The 23,921-nt window shown below is 43.5% G+C and overlaps 1 protein-coding gene across 2 annotated transcripts in view; it reads left to right on the top strand.

Annotated features, from left to right (window-relative positions):
- The window catches only part of LOC115482303 (keratin, type I cytoskeletal 19-like), a 47,078-nt gene that overhangs the window by 3,576 nt on the left and 19,581 nt on the right, over nucleotides 1–23,921 (top strand). For both annotated transcript variants that reach the window (XM_030221994.1, XM_030221993.1), the window contains exons 2-3: nucleotides 12,160–12,242; nucleotides 19,779–19,935. In XM_030221994.1, coding sequence (XP_030077854.1) covers nucleotides 12,160–12,242; nucleotides 19,779–19,935 — 240 coding nt within the window. The remainder of the gene's footprint in view (nucleotides 1–12,159; nucleotides 12,243–19,778; nucleotides 19,936–23,921) is intronic.

Below are 23,921 nucleotides of genomic sequence, written 5' to 3'. Positions count from 1 at the left end.
CCCTCCCTGCCCTTGCCCCCCAGTACTCTACTTTCTGAGAAGTTCTGAGAGAAGAGGGCATTTCTCTAGGTAAGTGACATTATTTTGCTCTGTGCTTGGTAACATAAAGATTGAGTTTAAAAGAGGAATTATAGATTATTGATAAACACAGAATAAAAAAAAGAAGAAGAAGAAGCAAATGTTATTAACTAGTCTCCATACCTTTTCCCTCATAGTTCTAAAACTTGAATTTTTTGTCACAGCATTAATAGATAGACTCTAGAAGGCACAGCAGGGTCTAGTTCAGACCTCATTCCCACCTCCCTCCCCCGCTCCCACCCACCCCTAGCTCAACTCGTCATTTATAGTCAATTATTCTAATTAGGACAAGAGAGTTTTCTTTAGTGTTTTAATTACATTTAATTAGTTTCTGAGAAGCAAACACCAAATAAATTACATATTTTACCATATAATCTTAAGGCTTTTTATAGTCATCTGATATCCCTAGTACCTTAAAAAGTTTTAAACAACTCTATAATACTAAGATGCAGACAGCAGTCCAACTGCAAAAGAGGTGCTATCCAGCCTTTTGCATTGAGCATCACATGTATGATTATCTCCCAGTTGGTGAGAGGTTAAATGTGTGTGCTCGATGCAAAGAGCTCCTAGCTCTCAGAGAATGAGTCCGATGTCTTGAGGCTAGAGTAGTAGACTTAGAGGAACTGAGGGACACAGAGAGGTACATAGTGGAGGCCTACAAGGATGTTGTAGAGAAGTTCCACCTCCAGTCTGGCAGCCCCCATGTTGCCTTGGAGGAGGGAGGTCTTTTAAAAGGAGAGCATCACCCTGGTGAAGCTGGAAGTAATCCTGTAGTAGCCAGGACCAGCCCACCAGGAGATGCAATATCCTCTCGCACCAAGGATGTATCTCCAGGAGCTTCTGCCCAGGAGTGAAGGGTTAGGATGGCTGTTGTAATTGCTGATTTGATTATTAGGCATATAGATATCTGGGTGGTTAGTGGAAGTGAGGATCGGTCACTTGCCTGCCTGGTGCAAAGGTGGCGGACCTCACACATCACCTAGATAGGATTTTAGAGAGTGCTGGGGAGGAGCCGGCTGTCTTGGTACATGTGGGTACTAATGACATAGGAAAATGTGGAAGGGAGGTTCTGGAAGCCACATTTAGGCTCTTAGGTGGAAAGCTCAAATCCAGAACCTCTAGGGTAGAATTTTCAGAAGTGTTCCCCATTCCATGTGCAGGGTCCAAGAGACAGGCAGAGCTCCAGAGTCTCAATTCGTGGATGAGGTGATGGTCAGGGGGGAGGGTTTTAGATTTATAAGAAACTAGGTAAAACTCTGGGGAAGGAGGAGCCTATTCCGGAATGATGGGCTCCACCTTAACCAGGGTGGGACCAGGCTTCTGGCATCAGCATATAAAAAAGATATAGAGCAGCTTTTAAACTAGAACCTGGAGGAATGCCATCAGTCATTCAAAAGCGCATGGTTCAGAACAAGGTATCTTTCAAAGATATGACAAAAACAGGGAAAACCGGGTATCCTGATAGTGAGGTTGCAATAGAGACCATAGTAGACCAGGTGTCTTTAAATAAAAAGCAGACAAAAGATTGCAAATTATCACTGTCAACTGCTGAGCAGTGAGCAGCACGATGTAAATAGGAACAACAAACATAGTTAAAAAGTGAGGTGAAGGAAGCTATTAGGGCTAAGAGGAAACCCTTCAGAAATTGAAAGAAGGATCCAACTGAAAATAATAAGAAACAGCATAAGGAATGGCAAGTCAAACGCAAAGTGCTGATAAGGAAGGCAAAGAGAGACTTTGAAAAAAAGATTACGTTGGAGGCAAAAACACAATATAAAAACTTTTTTAGGTATATTAAAAGCAAGAAGCCGGCAAAACAATCAATTGGAGACATTAAATTAATTCTTTGCTTCGGTCTTCACCGAGGAAGATTTGGGAGAGATACTGGTGCCAGAAAGCTGAAGAGTCAGAGAAACTGAATGAAATCTCTATAAACCTGGAAGATGTAATGGCACAATTTGACAAATTGAAGAGCAGCAAATCGCCTGGACAGGATGGTATTCATCACAGAGTACTTATAGAATTGAAAAATGAACTTGCAGAACTATTGCTAATATTATATAATTTATCTTTACAAACAAGTATGGTATCGGAAGATTGGAGTGTGGCCAATGTAATGCCGATTTTTAAAAAATGTTCTACAGGTGATCAGGAAAATTATAGACCGGTGAGCCTGACGTTAGTGCTGTGCAAAATGGTAGAGACTATTATAAAGAACAAAATTACAGAGCATATTCAACAGCATGGATGAGAGCAAGCTAGCATGGATTTAGTGAAGAGAAATCTTGCCTCACCATCTACTACATTTCTTTCAAGGGGTGAACAAACGTGTGATTAAAGGTGAGCCGGTTGATATTGTGTATCTGGATTTTCAAAAAGCATTTGACAAAGTATGTCATGAAAGACTCCAGTGGAAATTAGAGAGCCATGGGATAGGAGGTAGTGTTCTATTGTGGATTAAAAACTGGTTAAAAGATAGAAAACAGAGAGTAGGGTTAAATTGTCAGCATTCTCAATGGAAAAGGGTAGTTAATGGGGTTCTCCAGGGGTCTGTGCTGGGACTGCTGCTTTTTAACATATTTATAAATGATCTAGAGATGGGAGTAGCTAGTGAGGTAATTAAATTTGCTGATGACACAAAGTTATTCAAAGTTGTTAAATCACAAGAGGATTGTGAAAAATTACAAGAGACATCCAAACGGTAGATGACGTTTAATGTGAGCAAGTGCAAAGTGATGCACATGGGAAAGAAGAACCCGTACTATAGTTACTTGATGCAAGGTTCCAAATTAAAAGTCACCGACCAGGAAAGGGGTCTAGGTGTCATCATTGATGGTACATTGAAACTCTGTGCTCAGTGTGCAGTGGTGGCTAAGAAAGCAAATAGAATGTTAGGTATTATTAGGAAGGGAATAGAAAATAAAAATGTCTCTGTATTGCTCCTTGGTGTGACCACATCTTGAATACTGCGTGCAATTCTGGTCACCACATATCAAAAAAGATACAGAGAAGGGCGGTGAAAATAATAAAGGTGATGGGACGACTTCCCAATGAGGAAAGACTGAAGTAGCTAGGGCTCTTCAACTTGGAGAAAAGATGGCTGAGGGGAGATATGATAGAGGTATATTAAAAAAATGAGTGGAGTGGAACGGGTAGACGTGAATCGCTTGTTTACTCTTTCCAAAAATATTAGGACTAGGGGGCACGAATGAAGTTACAAAGTAGTAAGTTTAAAACAAATCAGAGAAAATATTTCTTCACTAACAACATGTAATTAAACTCTGGAATTCATTGCCAAAGAATGTGGTAAAAGCAGTTAGCTTAGCAGGGTTAAAAAAAAGGTTTGGCTAGCTTCCTAAAATAAAAGTCCATAAACCATTATTAAGATGGACTTGGGGAAAATCCATTGCTTTAGGATAAGCAGCATAAAATGTATTGCACTGTTTTGGGATCTTGCCAGGTACTTGTAACCTGGATTGGCCACTGTTGGTTGGAAACAGGATGCTGAGCTTGATGGACCCTCGATCTGTGCCAGTATGACAACACTTATATATGATCACTATGATAAATGGGTACTCTTTATATTCAGTTTCTATTATGCCAATATATATGAACCAGAAACTATGTAAACTCCAATATAGTCAAATTCAAAAATCATATATACAGTATAAATAAATTATATAGTAATTATGTGCTCAGTTTTTTTTGGTGTAAATACAGAGACTCAGGACTGAGATGTAAACACCTTCTTAACATCATTGCATGCCCTGCCTCCTCCTATTACAAAACTAATTGAGATCTTGTTTTAAAGTGCAATAATAATGTGCACATATAATGCTGGTACTTAGCTTGAATAGTGGATTTAAGTCCAATTCTTTGACGTGCATACAATATCCAATTTTGCTTCCTGGTCAATGTAATACTTTTCTCGTGTAGCTTATTTCACATCACAAAATAAAACAAAACAAAACTCTCCAGGGAACTGGATCTGAAAAGGGGGTGTGGCCATTGGAGGGCGTTTCTAGGATCGGCGCACAGTGTTATAGAATTTGGAGGATTGACGCCTAATTTAGGCATGAGGATTTGCTCCAGGGCTTAGTTGGTGTAATCGACATGCCCAAAATTGAGTGCCAATCCTGGCGCTAAACTCTGGTCTATAAATGGCGCCTAACTTTGAATATACCAACAAAACAAAAGGAGTTTGATTTATATATATATGAAGATAGTTTGGAGGTGTCCCTTTAAATTGGTGGAGGACAAATTCTTTCACCCCATAAACAATTTAAATCTTAACAAATAGAACCTCAAACCTCCTAACAGGGAACAATACCAAAGTATTACCAATCCCTTGTATAAACAGGAGTAGGTTAATATCATAGGTTCTAATTCAGGGAGAAAAAGAGAAAAAAACCCCAACGTAAAAACTCATGCTACATGAGAAAACCGTATGGGATAAAAAACTCTCTTTCCCTCCAAAAGTGTATAAATAATGAATTAAATGAACACCAAAAACCAAACTAGCCAAAACTGACCCCAGCCAGTAAAAGACTACCTAAAGAAGCCCCCCTGGGAGAAAAAAACCCGAAGTTCAGTTAAAGATAACATAAAGCCTCAGATAGAAAATTTAGAGGAACTTTCTTTTATCCTATCAAAGTATATAGCAAACCAAGTTTACTTAACTTAATCCAGGCATAGCAGCTTCAGGAATTTTTCAATCAGATCAAAAATCCCTCCCAAAAGCTTTGGATCCTAAATTATGACAGATAAAGACCAGCAGGACCCATCTAGTTTGCTCAGTAAGATTGTTCAGTTATAACTGCTGCTCTGTGCAGGTTACCCCCTCTTTTCTTTAGAGTTGGAATTTCTGCTCTGTGCAGGTTACCCTCTCTTTTGTTTAAGGTTGAAAACTGCCGCGTTTGGCAGGTTACCCCCCCCCCCCCTCTTTTCTTGGGGCTGTAACTGCCACTTGTAAAGGTTACCCTCCTCTATGGTTTCTTTTGTAGTGTGAAAGTTATACAAGTTTTGCTTGAAGTGGAAATAGAGATCCTATGAGTTTATCCCATGCCTTTTTGAATTCTCTCACCGTTATTGTTGTCATGGACACAGGGTACCTTAGCCCGCCGTGGGGAGCACATGGGAGACACAGGCCCACCGGGGAGCATGCATGCGTGAGACGCACGGCAGCTTAACACGCCGCTGGAGAGCACGCGTGCAGAAGATGCAGGGCACCTTACCTTCCCAGCCGCTATTGCCCCAGCATTCTCCGGGCAGCTGGGCGCCGTATTCCCTCTGATGCTGGGGGTCGTGGCCCCTCTCCTCGGACAACCTCGGATGGTTGGCACTCATCTGGAGTCCCGCCTTCCTGTGACATCGGTCTGACGTGAGATGCCCTTCTCTTCTTTAAGGAAGGCTTCTCTGGGTTCGGAGACTCAGCTACGACCCAGTTTGGAGAGCTCTGATGTTGCTTCTATTTCTTAACTGCCTGTCTTAACCTGTAGCCTGGACCTGACGCTGCCTTCCGCCTGCTGCCTGTCTTGACCTGAAGCCTGGACCTGATGCTGCCTTCTGCCTGCTGCCTGCTTTGACCTGAACCCTGGATCTGATGCCGCCTTCTGCCTGTCTTGACCTTTAGTCTGGACCTGATGCTGCCTCCTGCCCGTTGTATGCCTCTGCCCTGTCCACAGTCTCTGCCTCCATGGTCTCTGCCTCCAGTTCACTTTCGCCTGTAGTCCTTCTAGCACCCAGACCCTCTCTAGTCCTGTTGGCTGCCAGAATCCAGAGGCTCAACCGCTGGGGAACGGTGGTCGCTGCAGGTGAAGCACTGGGCTTGCCGACTGCTGGTCTTCTAGATCAGCACAAGGGCTCACTTACGTGACAATTGCCTCCACCACATCCACCAGGAGGATGTTCCAGCCATCCATCACCCTTTCTATGATGAAATATTTCCTGCCGTTGTTTTTATAAATTTTCCCCCATTCGGATTCATTTCATGTCCTCTACTGCTATAGCTTCTCTGCTTTTGGAAAAGGTTTGTTTGTTCATTCATATCTTTCAAGTTCATATCTCTCCTGCCCCTCCTTTCCTTTAGGTGATACTTATTCAGGTCTTCAAGTCTTCATACATTTTCTGACAGACTCGTATTTAAAAAGGGCTGGGGGTCTAGATCACAAACTATCTGCTTATGAAAAAAATAAATCTTGGTCCAAGATAGGAGAGGAGGCAGCTGTACCAGCAATAACTTTTGAACCTTTCCTTAATTTTGCCTTTTGTCTATTTACTTGTGGACTAAAATGCCAAAGGCAAAGGTGAAGTCTCAGGGTCTCCATCTGGTCTTTCTATTTCAGTTGAAATCGGTCAACTATGTGGAGTTTCCTCAGTCTTTGACAGCCTTGGGACATTCTTGCTTTGTCAGGGCTCGCAAAGGGCAATAGATAGACAATATGGTCTATCCAGTCTGCCCATCCATGCCATCACTCTCTTAGAGATCCTATGTACTTGTCCCAAGCTCTCTTGAATGCAGATATTGTTTTTGTCTCCCCTGAGAGCCTGTTCCACGAATTCACCACCCTTTCCGTGAAGAAGTATTTCTTCAGGTTATTTCTGAGTCTATCCCCTTTCACCTTCATCCTATGCTCCCTTGTTCCAGAGCTTCCTTTCAATTAAAAGAGACTTGCCTCCTGTGCATTTATGCCGATCCTGGCCAGTTAAATGCTTTTGAATATCGGGGGGAAAATAAATATACAGTATAGCTGGTGGCAGTGAGCATTTTTCTATAAAATAGACCCAGATATTCAGTGCTGAGCTATGTCCAGGCATTAAATATCCAAGCCTGCGGTGGCACCCGAACGTTATGCAGGTATGGTCGATATTCAGTGGCCTATCTGCATACGTAACTGGGCAAAGTTAGAACTGTTGTTCTGCTGTCTAGCCTTCCTGGTTGGGTATGCAGGGCATCGACACTGAATATCACCAGGTGCCTGTTTAATTTTCGTCTCAGCCACACTGCTCAGAGCTGATAGAGGCTGCCTGGTTAAGTACTGCTGAACATGTGCGGCAGTAGCTTACCAAGGGCAGGGCGGTGGGGGCGGTCCGCCCCACCTGCACAAGGCCCCGCAATTGCTAAGACCGGCCCTGTGCTTTAGAAGAGAGGGGAGGTGGGTGATGCGCTTCGGGGGGAGAGGGTGATGCGCCGGAGGGGGTAGCAGTGACCCGCTCCTCGTGGCAGGAAACCTAGGTACGCCACTGAACTGCAGCCACCAGCTCAGCAAGGTTTAAGCGGGCAGTAGCGTCTCTTGCCCACTTAAACCACGCTGAATATCTTTTACACATTTTTGTGTGCCTGGGAAGAACCCGTTAAACAGGTATTTTGTAGCTAAATCCCCATCAGCCTCCGTTATTTTTTCACATGTGGTTAGCTATCCCTACTCAGAGACTGGCCAGAAATTTTTATCACAGCTGTCAGGGACATTTTCTTTATGTTCTCTGTGCCAAGGAAGAGATAGGAGATTATAAGCTTTTAGCTAGAGACAACATACACATCTGTCTTGTACCCACCTCAGGGGTCACTCTGAGCCCCACAAACTACTACTACTACTACTTAGCATTTCTATAGCGCTACTAGGGTTACGGGCTGTTTGGGGGTGCTGATGTTATAAAGGCACAAAGACATCTTTGTCGCCTTTATAAAACAGGCTTAAAATAGGCATCTTTTTTGGCCTCACAAAATTAAACCGAACTATAAATTCTAATATTAAATTAGATGGAATATATTTAGCTTAGGAATTGTAGGTTTTATAGGTTCTACGGCCTACAGGCACTTGATTGCAAATGCATGACCTACACATTAATTCTTTGATGTCATCTTGTTTGCGCTGGATGTCTGACAGAAAATAAACATTAACAAGGACAACTAACTTTTGCATGAAACCTTTAATTCTTTTCTCACATACTTTCTGGTCACTAAGAAATTAACAGTGCAGGGCAGGCAGGCAGTTACCGTGAGGCCTTTATTGAACTGACATGAAAATGTGGAGAATCCTTCTTTGGATCTGCAGATGGGATCAATGTGGTCTTCAAAGCCCTTACCTTTGTCTAATAATGCATATCAGGACCGTCAAAGATCACACTTTTCCCTGAGACCAATTACCATTTGGTGTGGCCTAGTGGTTAGGGTGGTGGACTTTGGTCCTGAGGAACTGAGTTCGATTCCCGGCATAGGCAGCTCCTTGTGATGCTGGGCAAGTCACTTAACCCTCCATTGCCTGCCGCATTGAGCCTGCCATGAGTGGGAAAAAGTGCGGGTTACAAATGTAACAAAAATAAATAAATAAATTATGTTACCCGGAAATGGCAACCGCCATTACGGCAAATGTAAGCCACATTGAGCCTGCAACTTGGTGGAAAAATGTGGGATACAAATGCTACAAATAAATAAATAAAATACAGCTAGAAGAACTGCACAAAAAAAATCTCTTTCTAATCTGGGAGAACTGCAGGTTTTCCAGTCCCAATACCAGTCATAAAGCCATAAGAACATGTTAGACTTAATATTCAGCCTGCGGCGGACAGCACGTTTGCTCTCCACCTCTGACGTTAAGCCTGGATATACAATGCTGCGCTGTTTCCACAGCTCTGGAATACACTACCAAAACGCCTGACATCTACGAATAATCATCTAGAATTCTGAAAAAACCTAAAAACTCACCTGTTCAAGAAGGCATACCCCACAGAACTGACATAAATACCGAATAATGAAATATGGCAATTTAATCAGGAAACGGACAGTAACTCAACCCCGACGTATGATCACACCCTGACCTTTTGTCTGAATCACCCCAACCTATTTACCGATACTTCTTTACTGTATTTGTCACTGTAATAGTACCCCTACACTGCATTTGTTCACACCGGAGTCTGTAACCACCTCTCCGGAACTATGTAAGCCACTTTGAGCCTACTAATAAGTGGGGAAAAGGTGGGATACAAATGTAACAAATAAATAAATATTCATGTTTATTTTGGCTGCTAAAAGTTAACCGGCTATGCCGATACTTAGTGCTAACCGGATAACTTTTTAGCAGTCAAAGATAGGCCTGCTATTTAAGTGGCCTAGTTTGACTGCTCAATACAGCCAGTTAGGTGCTGAATATCCGTCTATCTGGCTATGTTGTGTGACATAAACAGCAGGGCCGCCGAGAGACTGGGCCAGGCCCAGGGCAAGGCCGCCCCCGGGGCACCGCCCCTGCCGCCCCGCTGTCCCGAGGTCATCGCTCCCCCCTCCACCCCCCAAGGTCATCACCGCTCCCCCCCCCCCCGAGATTGCCGCAGCCACTGCTTCCCCGCTCCAGCCCCCCTGAGGTCGCCGCCCTCCCCCCCCTCCGTCCGCCACCGGGCTGGGACCCCTGCATTGAAATCGCAGTCTCACCTCTGTGAAAGCAGCACGGCAGGCAGCAGAACGCCTCCCTTCGGCCCTCCTTCCCTCCTTGTGTCCCGCCCTCATGGAAGTTACGTCAGATGAGGGTGGGCCACAGGGAGGGAAGGAGGGACGGAGAGAGGCGTTCTACTGCCTGCAGCGCTGCTTTCACGGAGGTGAGACTGCAATTTCAATGCAGGGGGCAGACAGTCGATGATGGAGGGCGGGTGGGACTGTGGCGCCGGGCCCCCCTTGGAGGCCCAGGCCCGGGGAATTTTGTCCCCCCTGCCCCCTCCTCTCGGCGGCTATGATAAACAGTTAGCAGCTAGTTGCTATCCTGGATATTCGGTGTGAGATAACCGATTATTTCCCACTGATTATTAGTGGTTAAGCACTTAGGGGCCCTTTTGCTAAGCTGTGGTAGGGCCTATGCACATGCAGCGTGCACCGAAATGAGACTACTGCCAAGCTAGCATGCCCCCTGGCAGTAATTTCGGATTTGGCACGTGCTCATCTTGGCGGTAGAAATTATTTTTAAAAATTTTCTGCCAGGTGTGGCGTTTCCGGCAGTAATTGGCAGTTGGCATGCGCCGAAGGGTTACCATGCGTGTAGCGCATGAGACCTTACTGCTAGATCAATGGGTGGCGGTAAGGGCTCAGGCTGTAAATAGGCACACGTGAGTTTTGATTTTAGCGCACACCCATTTCCCAGCCCATTAAAAAAAATGCCTTTTTCCCCAGACGCGGTAAAATATGGCCTGGCACGTGTCAAAAACATGCGCCCACACTACCACAGGCCACTTTTTACCACAGCATAGTAAAAGAACCCCTTAAATGCTATTTAACTGACCAGGATCTGTTTCTGGCTGGTTAAATAATTTTGAATATCAGGGGGACTAAAAATATAGGAGTAAATATTCAGCCTGTGGCATCAGTGTTTTTTTCTCACCATCACTGGTGTTATGCCTGGATTTTGAATACTGGGCCATGCCCTGGCACGGGCAGTGAATATCTGGATTTGTGTGGCCGGCTATCCCTTATCCGGTTAAATGCAATATTCAGCACTTAACCACCTAAGCAAAACTGGGTAAAGATAGGACTGAGTTTTATGCGGCCCAATTTATCCAGTTAACTTAGGGGTCCTTTTACTAAGGTGTGCCGAAAAATGGCCTGCGCTGTTGTAAGCTCGTCTACTGGACGCATGCAGGTCCATTTTTCAGCGTGCCTGCAAAAAAGGCCCCTTTTTTGGCTGAAAATGGATATGCTGCAAAATAAAAATTGGCACATTTATTTTGGGCCTGAGACCTTACTGCCACCCACTGACTTAGCATTAAGGTCTCATGTGTTAACCGGACGGTAATCGTCAGTGCGTGTACACTGCCGATTTCCTCCTGGTTAGCTCCACGTGGTAGAACGAAATATATATTTTCTGCCGTGTGTAAAAAATGGAATTACTGCCCCGGGCGCTAGTTCCAAACTGACGTTTGTTGGACGCACGAAGGCACCTACATGTCTTAGTAAAAGGGCCCCTTAGGTGGTTAAGCACTGAATATTGACACTTAAATGCATAAGTGCCGACTCTGCTCCCAGACTGTCCTCAAAATATCTGGCTAAAACTTTAGCGGTTAGTGCTGATATTCACCGGCACTAACCGATTAAGTGCCGCTGAATGTCAGCGGATAGCCTGGCACAAGAGATTAAATAGCCAGGAGCCTCTTCTGCCTGGTTAAATCACTTTGGCTCTGATATTCAGACTGTGGGATATAACCGGGCTGTCTCCCGCAGTCTATGCTGAACCCGGATATTCAATGCTGGGGGGGGGGGGGGGGGGGGTTGTGCGGCTTAAATTTAACCGGCTATGTCAGTATTCAGTGGTTATGTTTAAACCGGCCAAAGATATACTAGGTTTTGAAGCGGCCAAATATGACTGCCAAACCCGGTTTAAAAATCGGCGGATAACCGGTTGTATCACGTGATCTAATCGGTTATCTGCCAGCCACTAACCGTGGATATTCAGCGGAGGATAGCCGGTTAAGTGCTATTTAACTGGTCAGCATCCGTTCTGACTGGTTAAATAGCGCTAAGTAGATGACAGCCAGTCAGAGTTGGATTTAGGCCCAGACAATATAGGCATGTGCCCAAATTTTGAAGGTTCCCAAATTATGACGCCTTCCACTCTCCAATCTTGGGGAGACTCCTTTCCCACCCGTCTGCTGCCTATGGGCACCATAATGTTAAATCCAGCCCTGAAGCTAGTTCTGTGCTGTGAAATTTCCTGCATTTAACGGCATTCGACTAAAGAGCCATTTCGAGGCTTTGTTCTCTTGTCGGGCTTGCTCTTCCCATGCAAATTTGTTTGGAGATGAAGTATATGCAGCTACACAAAAAAAAAATTACAACTTTTTTGTTTGATAAATTTTAGGTAGTATTTTAATGTTATATGCAATTTTTTGTAATTTCTCATTTTGTTATCTTATTTTGTTAACCGCCTTGAACTACCTGCTGGGACTAATGCAATCTATAAATCTCTGATTAGATTAGATTAGATATGGTTGTGTTCTATGACAAAAAGGTGACTTTATGAAGGGAAAGTGAAATACACCGTTAGGAATGAAATTTTCACCTACTGAAACCTGTCTACATAATTCTGTGTGTGTGGTACTTTTCAGATCGCAAATGGACGGTTAAACAACGCCAGGCTTACCCTGCAGATGGACAATGCCAAGCTGGCGGCTCAGGACTTCAAACTCAAGTATGTTTTACACTTGTCAACTTTGCATTGGTGGACGGGAAGCTCCCAGAGAGATGGAAAGTCTCATCTATGCTTCTGCTCCTTTCTTCTCTGCAGTCAGGATAGTTAATTCCATAAAATTAATCTGAAAGGAAGAAAAGAAAATGAAAGGTTGCTTGGGAGGCAGAAACGGAATATAAACTAAAATCTGTAAAATGTTACAAAAGCTTTGAGTCAAGGAGGGTGACTGTAGGATCTGAATCGATGTCCTGTTCCCTCTCCCACAGAAACCAATGCCAAGAGCTACTATGCAGAATTTTGCACTGCAGGAATAGCTCGCAGGAGCATACAGATTCAGAGTTTAAGGGACACTGATGAATTTGTTGCACCTTGTGGTGGAAGAGGAAAGGGGACTTGATATACTGCCTTTCTGAGATTTTTGCAACTACATTCAAAGTCATTTACATATATACAAGTACTTATTTTGTACCAGGAGCAATGGAGGGTTAAGTGACTTGCCTACAGTCACAAGGAGCTGCAGTGGGAACTGAACTGAGGATCAAAGTCCACTGCACTAACCACTAGGCTACTCCTCCACTCCTAAGTCTTTGAACAGTTGTTTCACATGACTGCAGCAATGAGATATCACAGCCTCTGTAAAACTGATTTAAGGTGTCAGTTCTCTTTAATAGAATTTGGGAAAGAGATGAGATTATGGAGGTAGTTTTCTAGAGTCCTTAGTTTATGCACATATATTCAAAAATTAGGTGCAGACTTTTACACCAGCTCCAGAGCTGCTTTAAACATCCATGCCTGCAATGTAGTTCCTAACTATGCCACTTTCACTGGTATTTTCTATATATATGTGTGTGCATCCCATTATAGATAGCACATCAAAACTGGAATAGAGATGTCCAGGTCAGGATGTGTCAAATTCTGGTAGTGTTTTACAAAAAGATCTGCTGATGTGCATTTCTTGGAGGTACAGTGACATTAAGTCTTACATTGAGCAATCCTAGTTCTTCTCTTGTTCTAGTGTACTCTAGGGACTGTGACAGAATGAACCAGCCAAAGTAAAAATACTGAAAGACTCACGTCACCTAAATAAAAAAGCTGATAGAAGAACTCAGTTAAATTTGAGTCTAACTTGAAAGGATATCCTAAAATGTCAGGCTTTTCCCCCCGTGTCATTAAATTTCAGCTTTTTTTTCAGACACAACCCAGACATGAGCCTGGGACCTTTGGGTTTAGGAGACAACTGCCTCCTAGGAGGGGCTATTCCACCTCTTGAGAATTTGCTGTAGTCAGCCTATACCTAGCCTTGTCTTTTCTTTCTGCTTCGGTGACATTCTTGTCCAGTTGTGCCCCCCCCCCCCCAAAAAAAAAAAGTTATCAAAACAAAAAATTATAAAAATGATGTTCTAAATATTTTCAAAGTAAAAGCCTCTGAGGTGGCAGGGGAGTCAAGGTATGGGACAGAGTTTCTTGCTTACACTGGTTCTCTGTTGTGTTTGCCAAGGTGAGCTTCATGAGATCAGCTGCTAAGACTGTAGCTGTATGGCACGATGAGAGGGTTGATTATGAAGCTGTATAATTTATCACAATGCAGACACCACACAAAGTTATAAAGTACATGATAAAGTTGAATTACTGTCACAGCTCAAATTTCACTCTTAGAAGGAAAAATGCCTCTTTCCCGATCCATAGCCCTTTTGTAATCTCTTCTGGTTTAATTGCTTCCTATATAAAAGCTAATGTAAATAAGTACCTTGGAGCTCAGTAATGTCGTTCCCACCTAGCATGCCCTCACTTTAATCCCTGCTTCTTGTGCTACAATTGCTTGGTGGCACATCCTCCAGGGTGGAAATGATACCTGATACTGCCCCAGTAGCAGGAGGGGATGGCCAACATAGAAATAGACAAGTTCTTTAAGTTGCTATATTTCTCTTCCTGTGAGACAGCAGGTTGTCTCAGTGCTTTAGCTAAGCTGGGATGGTGTGAGGGTCAATAGATTCTATAGGTGGACCTATGGCCTTCCATTGCCTACTAGCAGTCATGGGTCTGTTGATTATCAAAGCAAAAAACATAAGAAAAACCAATTTAGGGTAGTTACTGTTTACCTCTAGAAGAGGCATTCTTGGAGAAAGACGTGAATGGAAGAACATAAGAATACCCATGGGTCAGACCAATGGTCCATCTGGCCCAATCTCCAGTTAGTAGCAACATTCCATGCTACCAATCCCAGGGCAAACAGTGGCTTCCCCCATGTGCATCTCAATAACAGACAATGGGCTTTTCCTGCAGGAACTTGTCCAAACCTTTTTTTAAACTCAGATACGCTAACCACTGTTACCACATCCTTTGGCAATGAGTTTCGGAGCTTAACTATTCGTTGAGTGAAAAAGTATTTTTGTTTTAAACATATTTCCATGTAATTTCATTCAGCATCCCCTGGTCTTTGTACCTTTTGAAAGAGTGAAAAATTGATTTATTTTTACCCATTCTACACCAGTCAGGATTTTATAGACCTCAATCATATCCCCCCTTAGCTGTCTCTTTTCCAAGCTAAAGAAGCCTAACCTCTTTAGCCTTTCTTCATATGGGAGAAGTTCCATCCCATTTATCATTTTGGTCACTCTTCTTTGATCCTTTTCTAATTCCACTACATCTTTTTTGAGATACGGGCGACCAGAATTTCACGTAGCGATATAGAGGCATTATAATATTCTTGGTCTTATTTTGCATTCCTTTCGTAATAATTCCTAACATCCTCTAGGCAGAAGATTTCAGTGTATTGTTTACAATGACACCTAAATCTTTTTCTTGAGTGCTGACTCCTAAGGTGAACCCTAGCATCAGGTAACTATGATTTAGATTATTCTTCCCAATGTGTTATCACTTTGCATTTGTCCATATTAAATATCATCTCTCATTTGGATGCCCGGTCTTCCAATTTCCTAAGGTCTCCTTGCAATTATTCACAGTCCACATGTGTTTTAACAACTTTGAATAATTTTGTGTTATCTGAAAATGTAATCACTTCACTTGTTGTTCCGATTTCCAGAGTTGAATAAGGATCATATTTATATTCAGATTTTGGATCAGGGTTCTTCCAATTGTTTGTCTTTCCTTACGTTAACTACCAGCTCACGGGACCACAGAAAGAAGAATGCAACAGGGAGTCACGTTGGCTCTATCACCTAGTGTAGGCTGCATGAAGGCATGGTTTATTTGTACTCTTAATGAAATTAGGAACCCTCTGCCACTGCAGAACTGGATACTTATGTATATATTTGTTTTCCCACCCGCTCACACCATTTGCATTAGACCCAGAATAGGTAAAAGTATTTCATCGCTCTTCAGCTTTCTTGGCCAAGATCCAACTGCAGTTCTCAGCCTCTTTTTGTCTAAGATCATGTAATCCCCCATTATAATCGGGATTACCAAAGATCATGAGAGAACAGAGTTACTGAGCGAGGGTGTGGGTGGTGAAGGGGGTGGGTTCCTGGGTAAGTTGCAGAGGAAAATGTTCTTGGTTGTTGAATCACAACACAGATCAACTTCACTGAAATCAATTGCAGAGATACTCATCAAAACCCAAAAACCCAAACAGTGAAGAATGACTTTTCAAGGAGGAAAAAAGATCTCATACAACTGTGGCAATTAGTGCAAAAAGTAATCATAGATCAAACCCCCCCCCCCAAAAAAAAATATATTTTTTGTTGTTTTTTTTAAATCTTGCACTATAAAATCTTTCCATCTCATATAATATAATTCAGGCACATTCTACGCACTGCCACACAATCGTTTATACACAGTGCTGTTAAAAACGCACTTAATTTTGAAAGTAAAAAAACTTATCTTTGTGGCGCTGTGCAGTTCATGTGAAGTGTGGTTACACCCCGGCTGGCTGATTTAACATGTGTGCGGTCCCAACGGTCCCCTTTCGCATCCGCTTCTTCAGGAAACCACACTGATGACCATTTTGGTTCTTGGGGCGGGCAGTTTCCTTGCACTATTGTGAGATTGGCTTGCTTGATGGGCAGAGGAGGGCAGCAATGGCCTCGGCTCTGACAGCAGAAGCATCAGGTAAGCTAGATCGCCCAGTGATGAAAGGCTTTGCAAAGCGCAGCGCTCCAGCCCCAGCTTTAAGTTTTTTACTTTCAAAGTTAAGTGCGTTTTTATTAACAGCACTGTGTATAAACGATTGTGTGGCAATGCGAGATAAAAAAAATCAACAAAAAATATATTTTGGGTTTTTTTTTGATCTATGATTACTTTTTGCACTGTGTGCAGAAGAATGTTTAATTAATTGCCACAATTATATGAGATCTTTTTTCCATCTTGGTTGTTGAATGACAATAGGGGAGAAGTTTAAAATGAATAAAAGTTGATACTGGGGTTCGCACGAGGTCTTTGGTTGCCTCTACCCTCTCCGGGACCTTTGAGAAGAGGGGGGGGGGGGTGTCCTGGATGGGTTCAAGAAACTAAGCTGACCAAAGAAGAAGGTTTCTGCCAGTAAAGCGTTAACCGTGAGGTGGAGGAGTACTCCAGGTGGAAAATAGGTGATCCTAGCCTGGGGCTGGAACAGGAAAGAGCTGTTTGGAGCCAAAGGTGGTAGCCCGCAGAGGTACTTCTTTTGAGAAGAAAGTGAACAGAGAGGGAGGTCTGGTCCAAAGGAAGATCTGCTTGCTGCACAAGAGGTGCAGGCATAACCTTAGGTTGTTACCAGTGCATTTTCTCTAGTGAAAAAGGTGCTGGTACTCAAATGCCAGACCAACCTTCAGGGGTGGGGTGATCACTGAGGGACCATCCCACAATGGCCATGCCCCCTGCAACCAGTCACAGAATCTATGACAAGGCAGAATTGGTGTGTAGAACCTGAGCTCTTTCATTAAAACTTGGGGACTATGGGTCAATTTTAGCAGACAATGGAAAAGGTGCCGGTACTCAGTACCCCCAAGTACCCCCTCAAAAAAAGCCCTGGTTGTTACACCCAGAAGGGATAGATATAGACAGGAAGAGCTGTAAATATATACAGTACATACTGTAGGAATATAAATTGCACTTGAGAAGATACACCATATCCCTGAGTTTGGCTCTGGACTTATTGTTTACATCTGATATCAAGTTGGAATACAAATTGAGGGGGTCTTTTACTAAAGATTAGCTCGAATTATCTGCAGCAGGGCCCATTTTATTCCTATGAGCCCTGCTGCAGATAACTCGAGCTAATCTTTAGTAAAAGACCAAAAGTGTAACCAGGTTGTAATGCCAGGAGGAGCGGAGAGCGGACTACGTAGGCGAGCGTGCACGCTGCGTAGATAGGATAAACCACCTGAAATATAGGCGCCGTTGATATTGGAAGTCCATTTGGGGGAGCAGTCGCTCCCCTGGCACCCCAACTAGCTAGGCCTCTGTAAAAGACCCTCTGACTGTTTGTTGCAGGATTTTCAGTAAAATGCTGGTTGTTTTACATAAAACTCTGGACTGGAGTCTTTTCTTTGCATGAAAGTGGGAATTTACTTTCTGGACTAACAGAGAAAAGTGTGCAGAGCACGTAAAGAGTAAAAGCCCCCGTTTAAAATCCTATGGCCTTCTGGATTTTTATCTGGCCCAGTCTGCACCCAGCTCAGTGTGTGTGAGACCAGAGAAGCTACAGTGCTTTGGATTTCTTTGTGGCCCTGGTCTAGGGTGCCCCTGACTTGCGATGAGCTAGCTGGTGCCCGGACTGTATGATGAGACCAGGGTTACAATCATAACCTATGATCAAAGTTATAAACTTTAGGCTGAGACTGAGAACCTGTATAATAAGGGAAGTTAACATCCTGCCATCTGATCCTAGTAGGGGCCCAGTTGGGTTATGACCATTGCCAAGCAGGAAAGTTAAATCTCCTGCTAAAACAATACCTGGAATAAACTGAGTAAATACATCTGCTGGCTTTATGTTTAGTTAATAGTTGGATTCCAAAGGAGGCTTTTGGTGTACAGTAAGGCTGCTTAAAGCTAAACAAAGAGAGAGAATGCAGGTAAGGTGGGGAGGAGGGTTGGGGCATGAGAGGAAAGAAGATTGTATTACAGAAACAATTTTCAGCTGCTGCAAAGCGCATCAGTTCTTTATGCCTGCCAATATGGGGATAACATTCAAAAGGAAAATACCATATAGCTGACCTTTGCAAATGAAGTGCAAAGCAGGGGCGAACTGACCATATGGGCAACCGGGCAGTGCCCGAGGTCCAAGGGTAGTGGGGGCCCAGTACTTCCCTCCCAAGTGCCCAGGTCTTTTTTTTGTGCCGGTACCTTTTTTACTTGCCCTCCCCCCACCCTGTTTATGACGTCTGAATGGTGGGAGCCACGGGTGCTGTGGCAGCTCCTCCCTGGTTTACTTTTCAACTTGTTTCTTTTGCACAACAGCAGCAGCGTTTCAGAGAAGTTGCCTGCGCTGGCCCCACAGCAGTGGTGTGCTGGAGCAGGCTCTCACAGGCCCTCCATGGCTACTTTAACAACTGGCTCCCAAAATGTGGGCTTGGGCCCCCTGCTGAATTCTCTTTTACTTTGCTGGTGGGGATGCTGAGCCCTGTCAGCCAAGTAAATAGACTACTGCTGCTCCCCGCTCCTTGTTTCCAGCTCTGGGCAGCAGGTTGAGACTTCTCGAGCATGTGAGAGAAGTTCCAGCATGCTGCTCAGAGCAAGACGTTGGGAGTGGTGGCAGTCCATTTATTGGCAGCCAGCAAAGGTATGCCTAGCGTGCCCGCACGAAGGGAGGGAGGAGAGAGAGGCAAGTGTTGCTCCCCCCCCCAACCACCCCTGGCCCTTCCAACTGCAGAGCTGGCTACGTCCAGAGAAAGAGCCTCTTGTTAAAATTTTACCAGCACACCCCTGCCCCACAGTCTCCTCTCTGCCGCACCACTGTGGAAACACAGGAAGTTAGAGAATGGGGGTCAAGAGCGGCAGAGAGGAGACTCTGAGGCCGGCACAGGCAACTTTCTCTGAAACACTGCTACTGCTGTGCGAAACAAACAAGTTGAAAAGTAAACCGAGGGGAGCTGCTGTCTCGCTGGGGGGGGGGGGGGGGGGCTGAAGGTTTAAGACACATTGAGAAGGGGAGGGGGTTTAAAAGATAGAAAAGAGAAAAAGGAGCAATATCTGAGCTGGGAACTGGCAGCTTAAAGGCAGGGAGAGAGGGAAGTAGCAGGACCTGGGAGGGGGGATAAGGGTGGGCCCAGATCACTGTCCGTCCACCTGTGCTGCAAAGTACATGTATACCTAGCTGCTCATGTACATTAGGCTTGCTCTTGCTGCAGGTGGCACATGGGAAACAAAACAATGCACAGATTTGATAATTCAATTCCATATACTGAATTGTGAGGGGAAATTAAGCCTGTTCTATGGTAGAATAATGGTAAGGAAATGGAAAGCATATCTATTTTGTCTCACAGAGGATAAAAGCATCTATCAGCAGCAGCTCAGTGACAGAACTGTAAACACATTTTTGGAAAAGGACCCCCCCCTTTAAAAAAAAACCAACAACATCTTCTCTCTTTTCTCATGGTGAAGGTACGAAACAGAGCAAACCCTCAGGATGGCAATAGAAGCTGATGTCAATGGCTTACGGAAACTCCTAGATGACCTGACCATTGTAAGAACAGACTTGGAGATGGAGGTTGAAGCTTTAAGGAAGGAGCTTATCTTAATGAAGATGGTCCATGAACAGGTACCCCCATGACACTCTGACCCTTTGAACCCTACTTATCTTAGCAGGCAATAAGGGATTACACAGGTAGAGACAGAATGAATTGCATATTCCTTGAATTCTCATTGGTTTGTGTCTGGATTCTAAGGGCCCCTTTTACTAAGTTACGCAGACGCCTACACGTGCCAAACATGCGCCAAACTGAACTTACTGCCCGGTTACCGCGGGGCCCTTGTGGTAATTTCAATTTTGGTGCACGTCCGCTACGTGTGTCTGGAAAAGATTTTTTATTTTCTGGCAAGCGTAACGGATGCACGCCAAGTGGTATTTGACGCACATAGGTCATTACCGCCCAGATTCCTTACTACTAGGTCTATGCTTGGCAGTAAGGTCTCAGCCCCAAAATGGATACGCGGCAATTTTGATTTTGCCACATGTCCATTTTCGTCCCCAAATAAAAAGGCCTTTCTTACAGGCGCGCTAAAAAAAATGGATCGGCGCACACCCAAAACCTGCGACTACACTACCGCAAGCCATTTTTCAGCGCACCTTTGTAAAAGGACCCCCTAAGTTTTCAGAGTCATTGGCTATTGAGTACGTTAAACCAGTTTGGCATGGGAGTGTGTGGAACAGGCTGTCAATCAGAAAGATGTCAAGGTTATGTTGGTGTAGATGTCATCCGCTAAGAACCTTGGATTAAGTGGAGTAAAAGTCTTTTAAATAAATAAATTACTAAGATTTACTATACTGCCTTTCCTATACAAAACAATCAAAGTGGTTCATTCAAACTGGGACAAGTGTCTTAAGGAAAGTTAACTGTAAAGGGGTCTGTAGAATTCCACATGGCAGCATTCTTGAGAAGAACAGGTTTATTTATTAGGATTTATTTATTAGGATTTATTTACCACCTTTTTGAAGGAATTCACTCAAGGCGATGTACAGTAAGAATAGATCAAACATGAGTAATAGGCAATTACAGCAGTAAAAATATTCAAATAACAATAAAAAGTCTGGCATGGTATACTACTTACAATGTCAACACAATACGTAATAGAACATTTTAATTGATAGTGAAGGGTAAAGCAAAGATGGAACATATAGATAGGTAAGAAAGTAGGAAGAGTTAGAAAGTAAGGTGATTGATTTAGGTACGCCAAAAATTGGGCTGCGCTTGTTTTGGGTAAGCGCAGATCCATTTTTCAGCGCGCCTGTAAAAATGCCTTTTGTTTATTTTTGCTGAAAATGGACGTGCGGCAAAATAAAAATTGGCATGCATCCATTTTGGGTCTGAGACCTTACCGCCAGCCATTGACTTAGTGGTAAGGTCTCGTGCGTTAACTGTGCAGTAATCGTCTACGCGCATGGAATGACGATTACCACCCAGTTTGTGCCACGTGCCAGAAAATAAAAATGATTCTCTGGCGTGCATAGTGGACGCACCTCAAAAATGAAATGACTGCAAGGGCCACGCGGTAGCTGGGTGGTAACTCAAAACTGACGTACATTGGTCGCGCATAGATGCACATAGGAGTGGCCTAGTGGCTAGAGCACTGGTCTTGCAATCCAGAGGTGGCCAGTTCAAATCCCACTGCTGCTCCTTGTGATGTTGGGCAAGTCACTTAACCCTCCATTACCTCAGGTACAAACTTTGTGAGCCCTCCTGGGACAGAGAAATATCCAGAGTACCTGAATGTAACTCACCTTGAGCAACTACTGAAAAAGGTGTGAGCAAAATCAAAATAAATAAATGACTTAGTAAAAGGGCCCCTTAAAGAAGGTTGCACATGAGGTCAGAGATGGTTTAATATTATCTCAGCTAGGGTAGGAGTGGATAAACATGTACTGCTGCAGTAAGTGCTTGCTTGGTTGGGGTATTGGATTCCTAGAGAATCTGATAATTACGGACAACACAGTTTTTGTTTGAAGTAGTTGCCAGTAGGAGTAGGAGTTGATGGGAGATGGTAAACTGTAAAAAGCATAATTCTATAAGGAACCAGCTAGATTTATTTGTGCTGCGTACGTCTAGTAGCGCTATAGAAATGATAAGTAGTAGTAGTAGTAATTTATGTGGCAAGAACACATGTAAATGCAGTATTCTAGTCATTTACGTGAATATGTAGACACATATTATGCCTGGGGGAATTCTGTGCAGTGCAGAATTTGCGCAGTTTCCCTGCCCTGTAGAATGTGCAGAATTCTGCAATTATTTTGCAGCAGGAGCGGGAGGAGGAAGAGGAAGTGAATCATTGCACATCAGGTCACTTCCTCCTTGTCCTCTGCCAGCTTAGACAGACTGTGAACTGCCACATGATCTCTGTGGAGAGGGGGAGAGCCAGCTCCAGGAGTACAATGAAGGGGGGGGGGGGGGGGGGGAGAGAGAAATATGTACATAAGTACATAAGTATTGCCATACTGGGAAAGACCACAGGCCCATCAAGCCCAGCATCCTGTTTCCAACAGTGGCCAATCCAGGTCACAAATACCTGGCAAGATCCCAAAAAAGTACAAAACATTTTATACTGCTTACCCCAGAAATAGTGAATCGCCATTAGGGAGGGTGGGAGGGGGAGCAGACAAAGGGGAATGTGCCATTGGAGAGGGTGGGAAGGCTGGAGCTTGGAGAAGGAAAGAGGAGGAAATTTGAGGTCTTAGGATGGGGGAATTCTGTGCAACAATGCTACAAATAAATAGCACAGAAGTTTGCAGAATTTTCAAACATTTTGCACAGAATTCCCCCAGGATTAACAAATGTACATAAATGACAATATTCCGGTTATGCATCCTACTGTAAACACACAACGATATTTGATGGCATGTGCTTTGCAGGCGGGCAGTCACAAGAGTGGAATTTGGGTGAAGTATAGGCGGGGCGCTAGATTACACCTATAAATTATAGAATACTATGATTTACGCATATTCTTGCACTATCTGGGCCTGAGCATGTGTACCTAAGTGGCTGTGTTTAAACTATAGGTGCGTATTTGACCTGTTACACTAGTAAGTGTCTACATTTCTTTATGGAATATCCAAATAGACGCTTTCTTGGCATATAAACATAGATGCCCCTTTGTAGAATTTCTCTCTATGTGCCCTCTATTTCTTTCTCATATTTAATGTAACACTGAAAAAGGTGTGAGCAAAATCTAAATAAATAAACATGTCGGCCTCTATTTAAAAGTGCAACCCCCCCCCCCCCCCCCACACACACACACACAAAAAGTGGAAAGAACACAGAGACCCCACGGGATGGATAGAATAAAAAAAAAAAAACAAGGAATGGGAAGTGGATCAGGCTCTTCAAAAACAGACTCAGAAATAAGCAGCACCATAGCGGCATTTTACACGCTACTCAACAATCGTTTCTTTCACCAACGGTCTTTTTAACGACCAGCTCATGTTTATTTCACAAGACGTATCACCAAGGACAAATGTGATTATCAAGTATACGTATCAAGACTCCTGAAGCAGGCATGCATGTGCCGAAACATGGTACCATGTCGAGTCAGCTTAAATAAACACCTATAATCTTACTTCGGTGTCCTGAGTCTGTTTTTGAAGAGCTTCATCCAGTTCCTACCCCTTGTTTTTTTTTTTAGTCTGGCCTCTATTTAAAAGTACTTCCATATTTTAATATGTTTATGTTTAACAAAACTTAATATACCGCTTAACTTTAGCAGAACAAAGCGGTTTACACAAGTATATACATTAAAAAAACAACTAAAATACAAATAGAACAATTAAAAGAACTCTATTAATGAATAGCAAAGCCTCAAGCATTCATATCAAGAGTCACTCATTACCTCATTTACATTCTTTATACAATGTTTATGGTCTGCAAAACTGCTAATGTATTCTAATATTATTCAGCTCAACCTCAAGAGCCTGTTTGAAGAACACAGCTTTTAGCAGAATCTTAAAATCTTTTAAAATTTACCTTTGCATGAATAGAGTGTGGCCAATTATTCCACATATGCCCCCGGGTTCTGTAAAGCACACCAAGCGTTCCG

Source organism: Microcaecilia unicolor, chromosome 12, assembly GCF_901765095.1.
Source record: "Microcaecilia unicolor chromosome 12, aMicUni1.1, whole genome shotgun sequence".
Lineage (NCBI taxonomy): Eukaryota > Metazoa > Chordata > Amphibia > Gymnophiona > Siphonopidae > Microcaecilia > Microcaecilia unicolor.
This window is presented reverse-complemented; position numbering and strand designations above follow the sequence as displayed.